The sequence below is a fragment of the Pleurodeles waltl genome, chromosome 1_2 (genome assembly GCF_031143425.1).
Source record: "Pleurodeles waltl isolate 20211129_DDA chromosome 1_2, aPleWal1.hap1.20221129, whole genome shotgun sequence".
NCBI classification, from domain to species: domain Eukaryota; kingdom Metazoa; phylum Chordata; class Amphibia; order Caudata; family Salamandridae; genus Pleurodeles; species Pleurodeles waltl.
In genome coordinates this window covers 1,025,141,583-1,025,154,875 of record NC_090437.1, presented here as the reverse complement: position 1 = coordinate 1,025,154,875, position 13,293 = coordinate 1,025,141,583, and the positions used below count along the sequence as shown (strand labels likewise).

At 47.4% G+C, this 13,293-nt stretch overlaps 1 protein-coding gene across 1 annotated transcript in view; it reads right to left on the bottom strand.

Moving 5' to 3' along the window:
- Positions 1-13,293, bottom strand: part of RFC1 (replication factor C subunit 1) — a 622,078-nt gene that overhangs the window by 323,264 nt on the left and 285,521 nt on the right. Inside the window, exon 10 of the mRNA XM_069202064.1 lies at positions 10,917-11,021. Within this exon, the coding sequence (XP_069058165.1) occupies positions 10,917-11,021 (105 nt within the window). The remainder of the gene's footprint in view (positions 1-10,916; positions 11,022-13,293) is intronic.

The following is a 13,293-nucleotide window of genomic DNA, read 5'->3' as shown; positions in this document are numbered from 1 at the left end:
AGAGTCTATATAAGTGCCAACACAGTGCACTGAACTCAGATTTTTCATTACATTTTCACGCCAGAAGCATGCAGCCATGTTAGAAAGCTGGTGAAGACACTAAAAACCTATAGGGGGCCTTCTAAACAGAAAAATGTATTAATATGCCAATGACATCGTACTGACCCTAGCAGCCTTGGGACGTTCCCTACCAGCCATATTTGATATCACTGAGGGTTTTGCAATGCTATCCGGTTACCGGGTGAACTGGGACAAGAGTGAATAGCTGCCCCTCTCACTATTAACAAGGGCTGTGATACATGGATTTCCGTTCCGATGGACCCTGAAACGCCTCAAATACCTGGGGATACTTGTTAACCGAGGACTAGAACCTACAGTGGCAGATAACCTGGACCCTCTCGTTGCTCGCATGAAAATGGACTTTGAGAAGTGGTCTCAGTTGGGCCTCTCCATGTGGGGTAGTGTACAGGCAGTGAGAATGGTCAAGCTACCACACTTTAAATATATGTTGGGCATGATAGCCCTTCAGGTGCCCCTTTAGACTCTGAGACCGATATATGAAACGATCAGAGCATTCATGTGGGGTTCCATGCATCCCTGACTGGCGTCAGCAAAGCTTATGGCACGTCGCTCCTATGGTGGTCTGGGGCTTCCTTCGGTGGAACATTACGCCCTTGCCCTCTACCTGCCCCAGTTGGTATACATGCTCCCCGTATAACTGGATCATCCACAATGGGTGATCACCAAAAGGCTGCTGCTCTCACATCGAGGCAGCCTTAGTGGACTGTACTGCACCGGCCCTTCTCAAACCAGCCCAATCAACCCGATCCTAAAGGCGATGCATGCAGCCTGATGCAGGGCACACCGCCTCCACGGATTATACCCCTTTTTACATGCTCAGGCCCCTCTCTGGGGCAATGACGGTCTATGTGTAGGGAGACACACCCTCAGCTGGCCACAATGGAGCATGGCAGGTATTGACAGCCTGGCCGAGATTATTGAAGAAGGGGTACTCAAACCATATGGGAACCTACGGGAGGGCTACGGTTTCCACCCTCAACAGGAATGGCGTTATCTACAACTTAAGCACTACCTTCAGCAGAGTATGGGAGCCGCCCCTTCGGTTTCCAGACCTCGTCAGTAGTTACCTATCTTAAGACATGGGGTCACCATAAAGGTGTAATGGCTGGTCTATATGAGGTAATTATGAGTCATCTATACTCACAACCCCTCCTTGCAACACTACGTTTTAAATGGCAGACTCGCTTACAGGACTTTGACATGGAAGACTGGTCAGAAGTAATTGGTGCACTAGACAGAGTAGCCCGGCTGAAGTTCTGTCTCTTTAAGATAATCCATGACTGGTATTGGACCCCTGTGAAATTACACAGAGCAGGACTTCTACCACATGCGGACTGCTGGCACTGTTCGGAGACCCAATGTGACTTGCTTCACGTCCTATGTGAATGTCCATCCGTCCAGCCCTTGTGGGAAGCGGTGGCTCCACTCTCAGGCCCTCCTTACCGCTTTGGTCGCCGCTCTCCTCCTCTCTCATACTTCTACATGACATGGGACCTCTCCCCGCTCTGTCATGACTGCAACAGAGGCTGCTCCAAATGGTGCTGGCGACAGCGAACATATGCATCCTCCACCACTGGTGCTGGCGACAGCGAAGATATGCATCCTCCACCACTGGAGGTCGACCGTACTCCTTGCTGTGGAAGAGTAGATAGTGGCAATGGTCCGGATTGCCACATATGAACGTGTAATTTATAACCTGCAGGATCAGGCAGCCCTATTTAATCAGATATGGACTCCCTTCCTCACAGGAGCACAACAGACCACTCACTACCTGCCATCCTCACTCTTCGCCACTATTCATCACTGCTGCCATTGCTGCGACCTCAGCCATCTCCCCTTACCTCTTCCAGCCCCCTCCCGCCACCCCCCTCCTCCCACTCCCCCTTTCCCGCCTCAAGCCTCCTTCATCCTGCTAGAACAGCCTGGGAGTTGGGTGCCCTACAGACCTGGATCATTGTACTTACCCTTTTACCCCCACCCCTCCCCTTACCTACCCTCGTCACTCTTCAACTTAGACTGCTGTCGCTGTAATCTCTTTCAACTGTCCTCGCGTAATCGACCCCTTCACCACCCAGTCCCCTCCTCCCCAAACTGCCCCAAAACAGCATATTGGCCTATTCTACCCTGTCTCCATTGTATCCTCCATACCATTCCCATGTAGTGCAATACTAAACTTTAGCTTTACCTCACTCGCCCTCATCTGGACTCACAGCTACCCTTCTTTAGTCCGCTCCCCTCGAATGCGCCCTCTTATCTATCGCCAGTACCTTTCTTAACCCAGATGCCCCCTGCCCCTCTTTTTTAATTCTTTCTTCCATCTCCTCCCTTCAAACCAAGTTCACTCTGACAGTTCCGATGCATGCCACTTGTCCCACAAACAAGAAGCAATGCTCCGATGGTACACCCTGACGACGGTTGTTATTCCCCGCATTCTCTGCCTCAACTGTGCCATAACGTGCCCGCCTACAGTCCTCTACAGTCCTATCCCATCATGGCTTATGGCTCTTAGCATTTGGCCCGACAGACAGATAGCCCTGCCCGCGCACTGATTATTGGTCCGCAGACACACTGCCCCGTTATCATAAGGGGGACAATTCACCAGGACTCTCCGGAACCCTCAGGCAAGATAGAATCTAGGTTGTTACCCACCGGCAGTGACGCGCAACTCCCTCAATATTATGCCTCTGTCCCTTCCCCCCTTTCTCGAAGGTCCCCCCTCCACCCTTTCTTCCCCTCTCTTTCCTTTCCTATCTCCCATCTCTCCACAAAGGTTTAAATCATAGTTAATCTCATTTGTAATTCACTAAAAACATGGTGGTGTATTATAATCTGTTCTAAGTCTGCAACATTTTTGTACTATTGCAATTCTCTAATAAAAAACTTCAAAACAAAAAAAAGTAGATACCCAAGCAATACCTCCCTGGAGGTACAAACAGATTAGACAAAGATGTCCAGGACCAAACGGACAAAGTGCCTGTCGTGACGGACCTGATAGCTGAGGCAGTAGTGTTTGGTAAACGTGGGCAGAAAAGCCCGCAAAGCAGCCTGACAGATGTCCAGGAAGGGGACTCTATGAGCTAATGCAGTGGTCACAACCTTGACTCTGTTGGAATGATCCCGCAGGCCCTGAGGGGGTTGTTTCTTGGCTAATGCGCAGCAGACCTTAAAGCAGAGCACAATCCATCTAGAAATTGCTCGTTTGTGCATGGCTTTTTCTTTCTTTGCTCCGGCGAACCCAACAAAGAGTTGATTGCTCAGCCTGTGTTCTTTGCTGCCATCAATGTAGAACGACAATGCTCTTTTGGGTCTAGTGAATGAAGTCTCTCCACCTCTTTAGAAAGGTGAGGTGGTGCAAAGAAAGTTGGCAGTGTGACACTCTGGCTGGTGATTAAAAGACGTCACTACCTTCGGTAGGAACGAGATACAGGTGCGGAGAATCAGTTGATCTAGGAAGAGGTTGATGTATGGAGGGTGCACAGACAGTACCTGAAGCACACTAACTCACCTGGCCCATGTAATGGTCACAAACAAATAAATGCAACGGGCAATGTGAATGGGTTCAAAGGACAAGCAAATCAAAATTGTTCGAACCAAATTAAGGTCCCATTGGGGCATAATGAAGGGTTTTGGGGGAAACATATGAGGGAGGACTTTTAGGAAACGGGTTACAACTGGTGCCTTGCTTGATGAGGGCTGATTCAGCATGTGTAAGGAAGACAATATGTCCGAAATATGCCCTTTAACTGTGCCCAAATGAAAGCGCTGCTGGGCTAACGATAAAACAAACAAGATCTCGGACAAAGATGCAGGGAGGGAATCACCATGCTCAGCATCGTACCAAGAAACAAATTTGTCCCAAAGGCAGGTTTATATGGTCTTAGTTGAGGGACGCCTGGCTAGCAGAATGGCTTTGCAGGCTTCTGAAGGGAGGTCAAAGACTGTCAGATGCCGCTGTTCAATCTCTCGGCATGAAAGCGGAGCATGCGCAGATTCGGGTGCAGGACCATGGCCTGCTGCTGAGACAGGAGATCCTTCCAAAGGGACAGCCTGATCGGAGGACTGTTGCTCATACCACAGTCTCCATATCTGATCCAGAGACAAGAATGACTTGTGCCCCATCACTCCTGATCTTCTTGAGAACTTTGGCCGGAAGTGGTGTCAGTGGCAAGGCATACAGGAGTCCTGAATTCCACTCTAGACAAAACACATCTCGGATGAGAACCGCCTTGTGCATTCTTGGCATTGGTGAATAGATCTAACCTAGGTTCTCCTCAGCCATGTAAGAGACCTTGCATCACCTCCGGATGGAGACACCATTCATGATCTGCAAGGCATTGACGGTTGGGTTTGTCCACCCTGTGGTTCAGAGAGCCTGCCAGGTGTTGTACGACCAGGAAGATGTCCTGAATTCCAGCCATGCCCAGAGTCACAGGGTCCATGTCTCCCACTCCACCCTGTTTGTTGAAGTAAAGCATAGCAGCAGTGTTGTCTGTGAGCACCTGAACTAGCCTTCTCTTGCTGGAAAGGAGAGGTGCCTTTAATACCGTACAAACCACTCGCAACTCCAACAAAATGATGTGGAGTGGAGACTCAGCTGGAGACCAGAGTCTTCTGATTCGTCACCGCTCCCAAACAGCTACACCAACACAGTAATGATGCATCTGTCACCACTGTGAGGTCTAGGTGGAGAAGGAGAGGGGTCTGACACTGACCCTTTCAATGTACGTCAATCACCACTGCAGATCTTTTGTAGCTCTATCCGATATCCGGACCAGATCGGAAAGATTGTCCTCCTTCACCCACTGGCACTTCAGATCCCAGTGAAGAGCACACATACGCCTGCAGGCAAGTGTTACCAGCAAGATGGAGGAAGCCATGATATCCAGCAGCCTAAGAGTCAGTCTCACCAAAACCTAGGGTAGAGACTGAAACATTGGAATCGTAGCCTCAATATGCAGAACGGCTCAAATGAAAGGGAGCATCAGAGAGGGAGTCAGGTGTGACTTCTGCACGTTGATAGTGAACCTGAGCGAATGCAGGAGGTCCACGGTGTTCTAAAGGTGGGCGACAACTACCTGGGGTGAGCCCACTTTTAGCAGCCAGTCATTCAGGTAGAGGAAGACTGTGACCCCTGACTTGCACAGATGGGCTGCAATCACCACTGTCACCTTTGTGAACACTCAAAGGACGCTGGTAATGCCAAAGGGGACCACAGCAAACTTAAAGTGCAGGTAACCTCTGTTCGGCCTGCAGGATGGGTATGTGAAAATTGGCACCAAGCAAGTCCAACACTCCATCCAGTCTCCAAGGTCCAGGGCAGACAGGACCCAAGCCAAAATAGGCACTTTGAATTTCTCCTTTTTCATGAAATAGTTGAGAGGCTACAGGTACAGTATAGAATGGATCCCTCTGTTCTTTTTAGGCACCAGGAAGTGGAGGGAACAGCAACCACTACGTACTTCTGATGTTAGAACCCTCCTGACAGCTACTTTGACCAAAAGAGCCTTCACTTATTGATGCAGCAGGGAGAGGTGATCCTCCATCAGATAGTCTGCAGACTGTGGTATGGGCAGCAGAGTTTCTGTGAATAGAAGGGCATAACTCCTCTGAACAATTTGAAGCACCTATTACTCCGAGAAGATGGATGTCCATCAGGGCTGGTAGTGCTTATCCTGCCACCGACCTCTTTCCTGTAGTCATGAGAGGGCATATTAAAATGTGTTTGGAGGCTGTGACTTCCAGGGAGGTGGCAGACTGGGAAGATCTCTGCCCTTGGGTCCCACGGGGCTTGTCAAAAGTGCTTCAGCAGCCACAAAAGGACTGGAGAGCTCTTTAGCCGTGATCGCTGGGCAGAAATGGACACATTTGTAACCCTTATTGTAGCCATGGAAGGTAAGAAAGGCCAGCTAGCACTGGGCCTTCAAGAGCCCCAATGACCAGGCTGGGGCACTGCTGTCCTTAAGGCGCTTGAGCACTGAAAAGCCAGCAGACCTCAGACAAGGATGGTGACAGAATGCCACTCATAAACTCAGTGCTCTGCCTAGCAAGTTGGTCGTACCCAGGCTGCAGCATATGGTGAACTTTGCTGCATTCCTGCAATCAGCAATAGCCTGGGTCAGGATAGTTCGAGCATCTTCCGAGACTATGTGTAGCACTTATGCAACCAAGTCCTTATCTATGTGGGAATACTGGCCTAAAAGGCATGCAGTGTTCACCGACCACAGTAGACGGCTGGCATAAAAGAACATCCTGGAAGGTGTCCAGCCTCTTGGATTCCCTATCCGGTGTTTTGGTAGGGAACACGCCAGGGTCTACTTTGGATGTGGAGGCCTGGACAACCAGGCTGTCTGGGCTGGGCTGCTGGGTGAGGAAAGTTGGGTTCCCAGGAGCAGGGCAATAGTCTTGTGCACAGGAGTCCTTGGGAGGGGCTAAGCCCATGTCTCGAGCAGGACATCCATGAGGGCTTCCTTAAAAGGAAGGAGAGGTTCTCTGGGGGCAATTCCTGGTTGAAGCGCCTGTCAAGAGGTTAGTCTTCATTGCCACAGAGGGCAGCTTAAGGTCTAAGACCTCAGCTGCCCTTGTCACTACCATGGCAAATGAAGTCCCTTCCTCCATAGCCACACTAGGAGGAGAGACTAAGCCAGCATCGTGGGAGGTGTCCAAACCACTGGTATCTGCTAGTGCCTCATACCAGTTATCCCCAGGCTCTTTCAAGGGATTGGAATATTTATAAGGATTCTCAGATCTTCCCCAATCTGTTCTATTGAACAAAGTAGGCACTGTCGCCAACTCAGAAGGCTGTGTTCTGGGCGGCACTTGAGCTGCCATTGAGTGATGCAGATTTGGCTCCGTATCGGAGTCAGGTATAACAATGGAGTCGGCATCATCGTTGGGTTTTGGCATCGTCACTGAAAAGGCATCGGGGAAGCATGCAGCATTATGACCAGAGCTGATCCGACCCAGGAACGGATCGACAGGGCCGAATTTCAAATCCGCTGGCTGGAATCCAGTGGAGGAACCTGCCAAACCTGTGGGTCCCAAAGGAACTCCAGAGGGTTGGACCAGCTAAATTATTAGATGCATGGCTTCATAAAAATCCTTGAACTGAGCGGGGGTTGCTCTGGGAAATTCTGGGAGGCGTGGAGCAAACCAGACTCAGGCCCCGTGACCAATTGGGAACGGGGATAGAGCTGTGCCTTGTCCGTAGATTTGGATCAGTGTGCCCAAGTTTGAAAGCACTTCAACTTCTTAGACTTTTTATGTGACTTACCTAACGACTACTTTGTCCACAGTGATGAGCATAATGAATGGCTTCGCAATCAAACCCGGACCTTCCACGCAACCTGGAGCATCACAGAGCTGACTGGCATCAGGCCACCAAGAGTTTCAAGGAACACTCCCGAACCACCTTGGGATTCATGGCGCAACAGTCGGGGCATGTCTTGGAGTCGAGTCTCGTCTCCAGGGACCAGAGGCAAACCAGGTGGGTCTGTCACAGACAGCTGCCTATGTCATGAACACCACAGGTTATTTAGGGGACATCCCTATGCACAATGGGAGCAAAAAGCTCAAAAGAGTTCGACAACGTCGAAAAAACAGTCACAAAAATGGACTTAGGTAGCTCTCTTCAGATCTGTATTGATGGCATGGAAATAAAAAAAAAAACTGATGTTAGTGTGCTGGGGTGGTGCCTATGTAGGCACCACGCACATCAAATACAGCACAGACAACGCAGACATGGAGCCGATCAATGGCACTTGCCAGCGCACAAAGGCACTGCTTCAAAATGTCTGGATCTAGTCGGACACCTGGGAAATATTGTAAGGTAAGAAACCTGGGGCTAGAAGTCTATCAGATCATGTTTAGGAAGAGATACACTGCAGGAAAGAAGAGGGACATGATGAGAAGAGTACATTTTTATTATTATAGGATGCTGCTTTGAGGGGTCAGTGTATCAGTGGGCTGTCTTAAGGATGAAGATTAGGTACGAGGTGTTGTTATTCCTTGGTTTTATGGTATCAAGTTTTAGGGGCATGTTCCAGTACTGTTAAAAATATGTGCCTTGCTTTTATTCTTCATTGTTGAGATTTTGCTTTTTATTTGGCCGCTCATAGCGTTCTGCCACTTTAATACCTTATAACGGCAGTACAAAGTATCATTATGGAGCAAATGCCTATGTTTGTCACCAAGATATAATTCCAAGATTTCCTGATAGATAGTGCCCTCTTTTTGTGTTGTATTATTTATACCACCCAAAGCACACCTTTTACAGGCCTCCTAAAGAAATTCAAAGGAGATTCAGAGTCACCATAATTGAATACTAATATTCTGCTTTGAATGTGAGGTGCTACAATAGAATTCACAGCAATTCATTACAACCTCACTCCAAGCCATGAACATTAAGACCTTTTCATCTAGTTTATGATGCCAGACTTCCATTGCACAGTATATTGTTTTAATGGCAAGGTTCCTGGGGCATCAGGGTAGTCAGAGTTTACTAAGCTCCTGTTGTATCAGTGTGAGTCATTCACCACTGGTGCCCTGGGGCCATAGTACTACTGGACCCCCAAAATGGATAATCAGTATTTCTCTGCAGCACTTGAGCAAGACAGAGCACGAAGGCTTATTAAGGAGTTTCAGTAGTATAGATACTCAGAATACAGTTTACATAGTAATTACAGCTAATAAGGCCAATGTCCAGCAGTTCATTACTTATTACTTACTAGGAAAATACTTCATTTCACATAAGACGAATATAGTACATGCAAAACTAAGATATACAGTTAAAATCAAAAGTCTCTACGACTGTGGGCCAAAGTTCTGATGACAAACAGTTTCATAGTACTTAGAATCTAACCACCGTCAAGACAGTTAACAATAAAATTCAATGACCATGTTGTACAAGATTACTCAAAGCAAGAATAACAATACCAATAGTTTTATTGCAGTGATATGGCTTTAACAATTGATAAAAAAATAAAATGTTCCTAGTCCAGCCACTGTCTCACCATCCAAAGGAACAGAAATGTCCACGCTTCCTTGGAGGGAACACAGCTTGAGTAGTGTTAGGGTTCCGGTTAATGATGCCTGGTGTCTAGGCACCCCAGTCCCACTAGTCCAGTAGCAATGAGCTAGCTATAGAAGAGTAGAGGCTGGTCAAGTTACCAATTGGTGGCCATGTGGCACAAAAAGAGGTGGGACTGCTTGCTACTAGTGCAGGACATGTCAGGCCAAATCTGGAGACTACACAAGTCCTGGGGCAGGAACCAAGGGTTCAAATGGTAAATTCCTCATCTTAGGGTAACCTTCCACAGCTACACCTGGTAATTGGAAACACTAACAAGCTGCAAGAGGAGAGGAGTCTAGGACAAAGCTGTCTTACCTTCAATGACAGTAAGGAACTTCCTATTTCTCTTGTTTGATATACAGCAAGCTTCCTTATCTCAGGAAGCAGCATCGAGCATTCTTTTGCTTCAAAGAGGTAGCCCTTCTAGAGCTGCCATTCAGAGGTCCTCACAAAAAGCTGGTTTTGTGCTTGGCTGATTCACAGTCTTTCTCTTGGTGAGCTAAAGCTAAGCTCCTGCCATCAGACTAGCAAATTCCTTTCCAACTGCAAAATGAATCATACAAACCCCTTCTCAAGCCCAGATCCTATTACTCGATTTGGCAGGAAGATTGGCAACTCAAGGGAATTCCATTCTGGAGTCACCGCTTACTTAACCACCCTAGTAAGTGGCCATTCTCAGAAGAAAAATGAAATGTTGTACAGCCCCCTGACCAATGATGTCACTCTTTTATTGTTTGCTGATGGACATGCTGATTTACTCAGGGTTTCTGCTACTTCTGAATTCTTGGGTGCCCCTCCAGTCCGGGGGGCATGTTTTCTACACGTTCACTGTGAAATCACAGCATGTGGGAGAGCCTGCTGTCCTCCTCGGATGCCCCTTGATACCTGTGTGTGCTATTTCCAGGAAGAAACGTTATTTAAATTCAGACAAGGGGGCCCTGGCTACAGTGAAAATGGAGATCCACCAGGCAAGGAGAGGAATGTCCCAGCAGAAGGGAAGCCTGAGCTAAACACAGATGAAACCTCATTTCTTTCTCACCTGTCAAGCTTGTGCAAGGACTAGAAAGGGGCACTTGGGAGCTGGAATGTCCAGCAGAATAGATACCAGTTCAGTTTACATTACCTTAAACACAACGGATCCACAGTCACTCTCAAAACACATACCAAATACATGTTAGAGGCTAAAACAACCTAGGTAAGCGAGATGGAACAGGTTTTTTCAGAAGAGAGCTGTTAGGGAACCCCTCTCAATGAGTACAGGTGAATATGAATTAAGGCTGTCTCCAATGTCAGTTTACCACAGTGTGGTTAGAGAGAGCAGTAGTCACTCTGTAGAAGAGAGGTGCACTTTGCATGACCCCTTGAACTCTGAGCCAACCTCTAGGGTCACAAATGACGTAAACCGTGAACATCAATAAATGTCATGTTCACCAAGGTAAAAATAAACAAACTACAGCAACTTTCTGGTGACTTGCCAGAAGATCAGCGGAGTGCAGGGAAGCACACTCTCCAAAGCCATTCAGAAGGCCTTCCATCCAAACATTTGTCGCTCATAGAAGCTAAAGGTTAGTCATACAGGAATGCCCTATATATAGTACATTCACCTAAGTGTTAAAGCTAGGCTAAAGAGGACAAGAAGTCTTAGCACTGCAAGTCATAAGCATGGACAATAAACAGTGACCACTGAAAATACTATGCTTTACCAATCTCTCAAGAAACGGATAATGGACAGTAGTGTGTTATGTTGATAAGGTGGCTTAGAACTGACCTGTGGTATTTCCTTTGAACCCAGGGCTCTGGGACCATCTCTGTTCAAGAAGTTGCGGTATGCCTTAACATTGGAACGTCTCTTTTCTGAATCTTCGGGACTTGACTTTCAAAAGAAAAAAATAATATCTTAATATATATCCGGAATACTAGGGGCTTTACTTCGAGTTTGGCAAACAGGGTACTTTGTCAAAATGTGTTGGAGGTCTGTCTGCCATATTTAAAGTGGTAATAACTATACTTCACTTGTAATATGGTGGACGGAATATCTGCTTCATTTTTGAAGGAGTAAATACCCTGTCTGCCAAACTCTAAATAATGCCCTCTTTTAAATATGTAGTAGAAGTGTCTATTTAGAAAACATTGTTTTTTTTAACTGAATGAGATGATGTGCATCAACAATGACATTTCATAATAAAACAGTTTAAACTGTCTAATAAATTAGCCGTGTGATGAAATTTAATGCCTACTTCTGCAACTGGATTAAAGAAAGATACCCAAACCACAGTACAATAAAAAAACCTTTCCATAATGTTCATCAAATACATTTTTCGATCATTGTCAGAGTCTAGATGTACCGTGCAACACCTAGTTTGGTCAATCTGCGCCCATATATACAAATGACACAAACATTCATTGTTGTCTGTTCATTTTAAGATATGAAAAATATAAATCAGGAAGAACCTCGTTGATTCTTATTCTGGATCCCAAAATAAACTCCATATCAAGCTCGAGTTCACACTAACTGTGCCTCTTCGTTTGACTTAAATGTCTGCTTACCACATATGCTTCTCACACTACAGCCAGAGAAATTAAAGGACATCTGACAGTTTAAAAACGAAAAGCAAGATATTTAAAACAAATTACAACTTTTGTAACAACCTCTCTCTCAAGCCTAAAATGCATTTACTAACACATGAAAGACATCACAACCTATTAGAGGACAGAGCAAGGCTACATGTGGCCTTAATTCAAGTAAGGAAAATAGACCTACCCTTAAGTTGGGTAGTAATGACTGTCATAACTGAGGTGCAATGGGCCCCATGGATTCTCTTGAGAAGGATGTTAAGATCCCTTTTGAAAAGCTCTACATTCTCAGACGGTGTGTTAGAATGTGCTCTTGTGTATGCTGCACAGTGTATCATGGGAGTAGTATACCTTGTGGAGATATTTACATTCAACAACGCAAGAACAGAGGAAATAGCTGCGTCACTGAAAAATATAATATAATCCTCATCCATCAGTGGTCCTACCTCACCCTGCTTAGCATACAGAAGGCATCGCCAAGGGGGCCCATCACCAGTTTAGCCTCCAGTGGATTAAAGTATTTCAAGTAATCAAGGTCCTTGAAAAGAGGAGTGATGCCATGTCATAGTTGGTGACAACAGAACTGTGACCTGTTGAAATCATACTTCACCTGAAGATCCATAAATGAGGGTAAGGGCGAGTGACCCATAATGTTCTTGAATTCTGATATGCCAATGGTAATGCCAAAGGATCAGGTCACCACCAGCTCCTCCCCTGCTGCCACACTAGCCTGGCACTGGCAGGCTCCTGTTGCCCAGGCTCCTTCTTCCATCGAGGCTTCCATGGACCTCTACAAATGTCTCCTGGGGCTAGGACAGCTTTACCCCCTCTTTTTCTATTTGCCGTCCTCCTCCCACGCTTTCCCCCTCACCAGAGCCCCACCCCCACTGACCTACAAAATGAAGGCCACAGCGCGGCCTGAGTGAGCAGACCACTGCCAGCTCCCCCCTGCGGCCACACTAGCCAGGCACTGCCAGGCTTCTGTTACCCAAGCTTCTGCCATCCCAGGCCTCCAGGGAGCTCTAGAGAGGTCTCCTGGGGCTTAGTCAGCATTGCTGACTCCCTGTGCCACTTTTCACCCATTGTTTCTGTTTCCTGCCATCCTTCCAAACCTCCAATCTCACCAGAGCCCCGCCCCCACCCGCTGACCTACAAAATGAAGGCCGCAACGCACCGCCAGTGCACCAAAGTAAAGTCCATCCGCGCCCTCCTGTGTCTGGAGCGTGCACAGTGCCAGAAACCCTGGCTCGCCACACCTCCACAGATACTCCACCACGGACCTCATCGCCCTGAACAAAGCAACAACTGCTACCTCGCATCTCCTCGATCCACAGTGGGACCTTTCACTTGCATCCCCTATGCTTCACCTCCACTCCAAGATCAACCGCCACTGCAGCGACCTACGTCACACCACCCCTGCCGGCCGACCCCAACCCGGAACAACTACGCTGCATACTGACCAACAGCAGAACTCTTTGCAAACAGGCCACAGAAGTCTAAGACACCATCTCCACCCTCGCACCTGATGTAGCCTTCATTACAGAGACCTGGCTAACCCCTGTTTCCTCCCC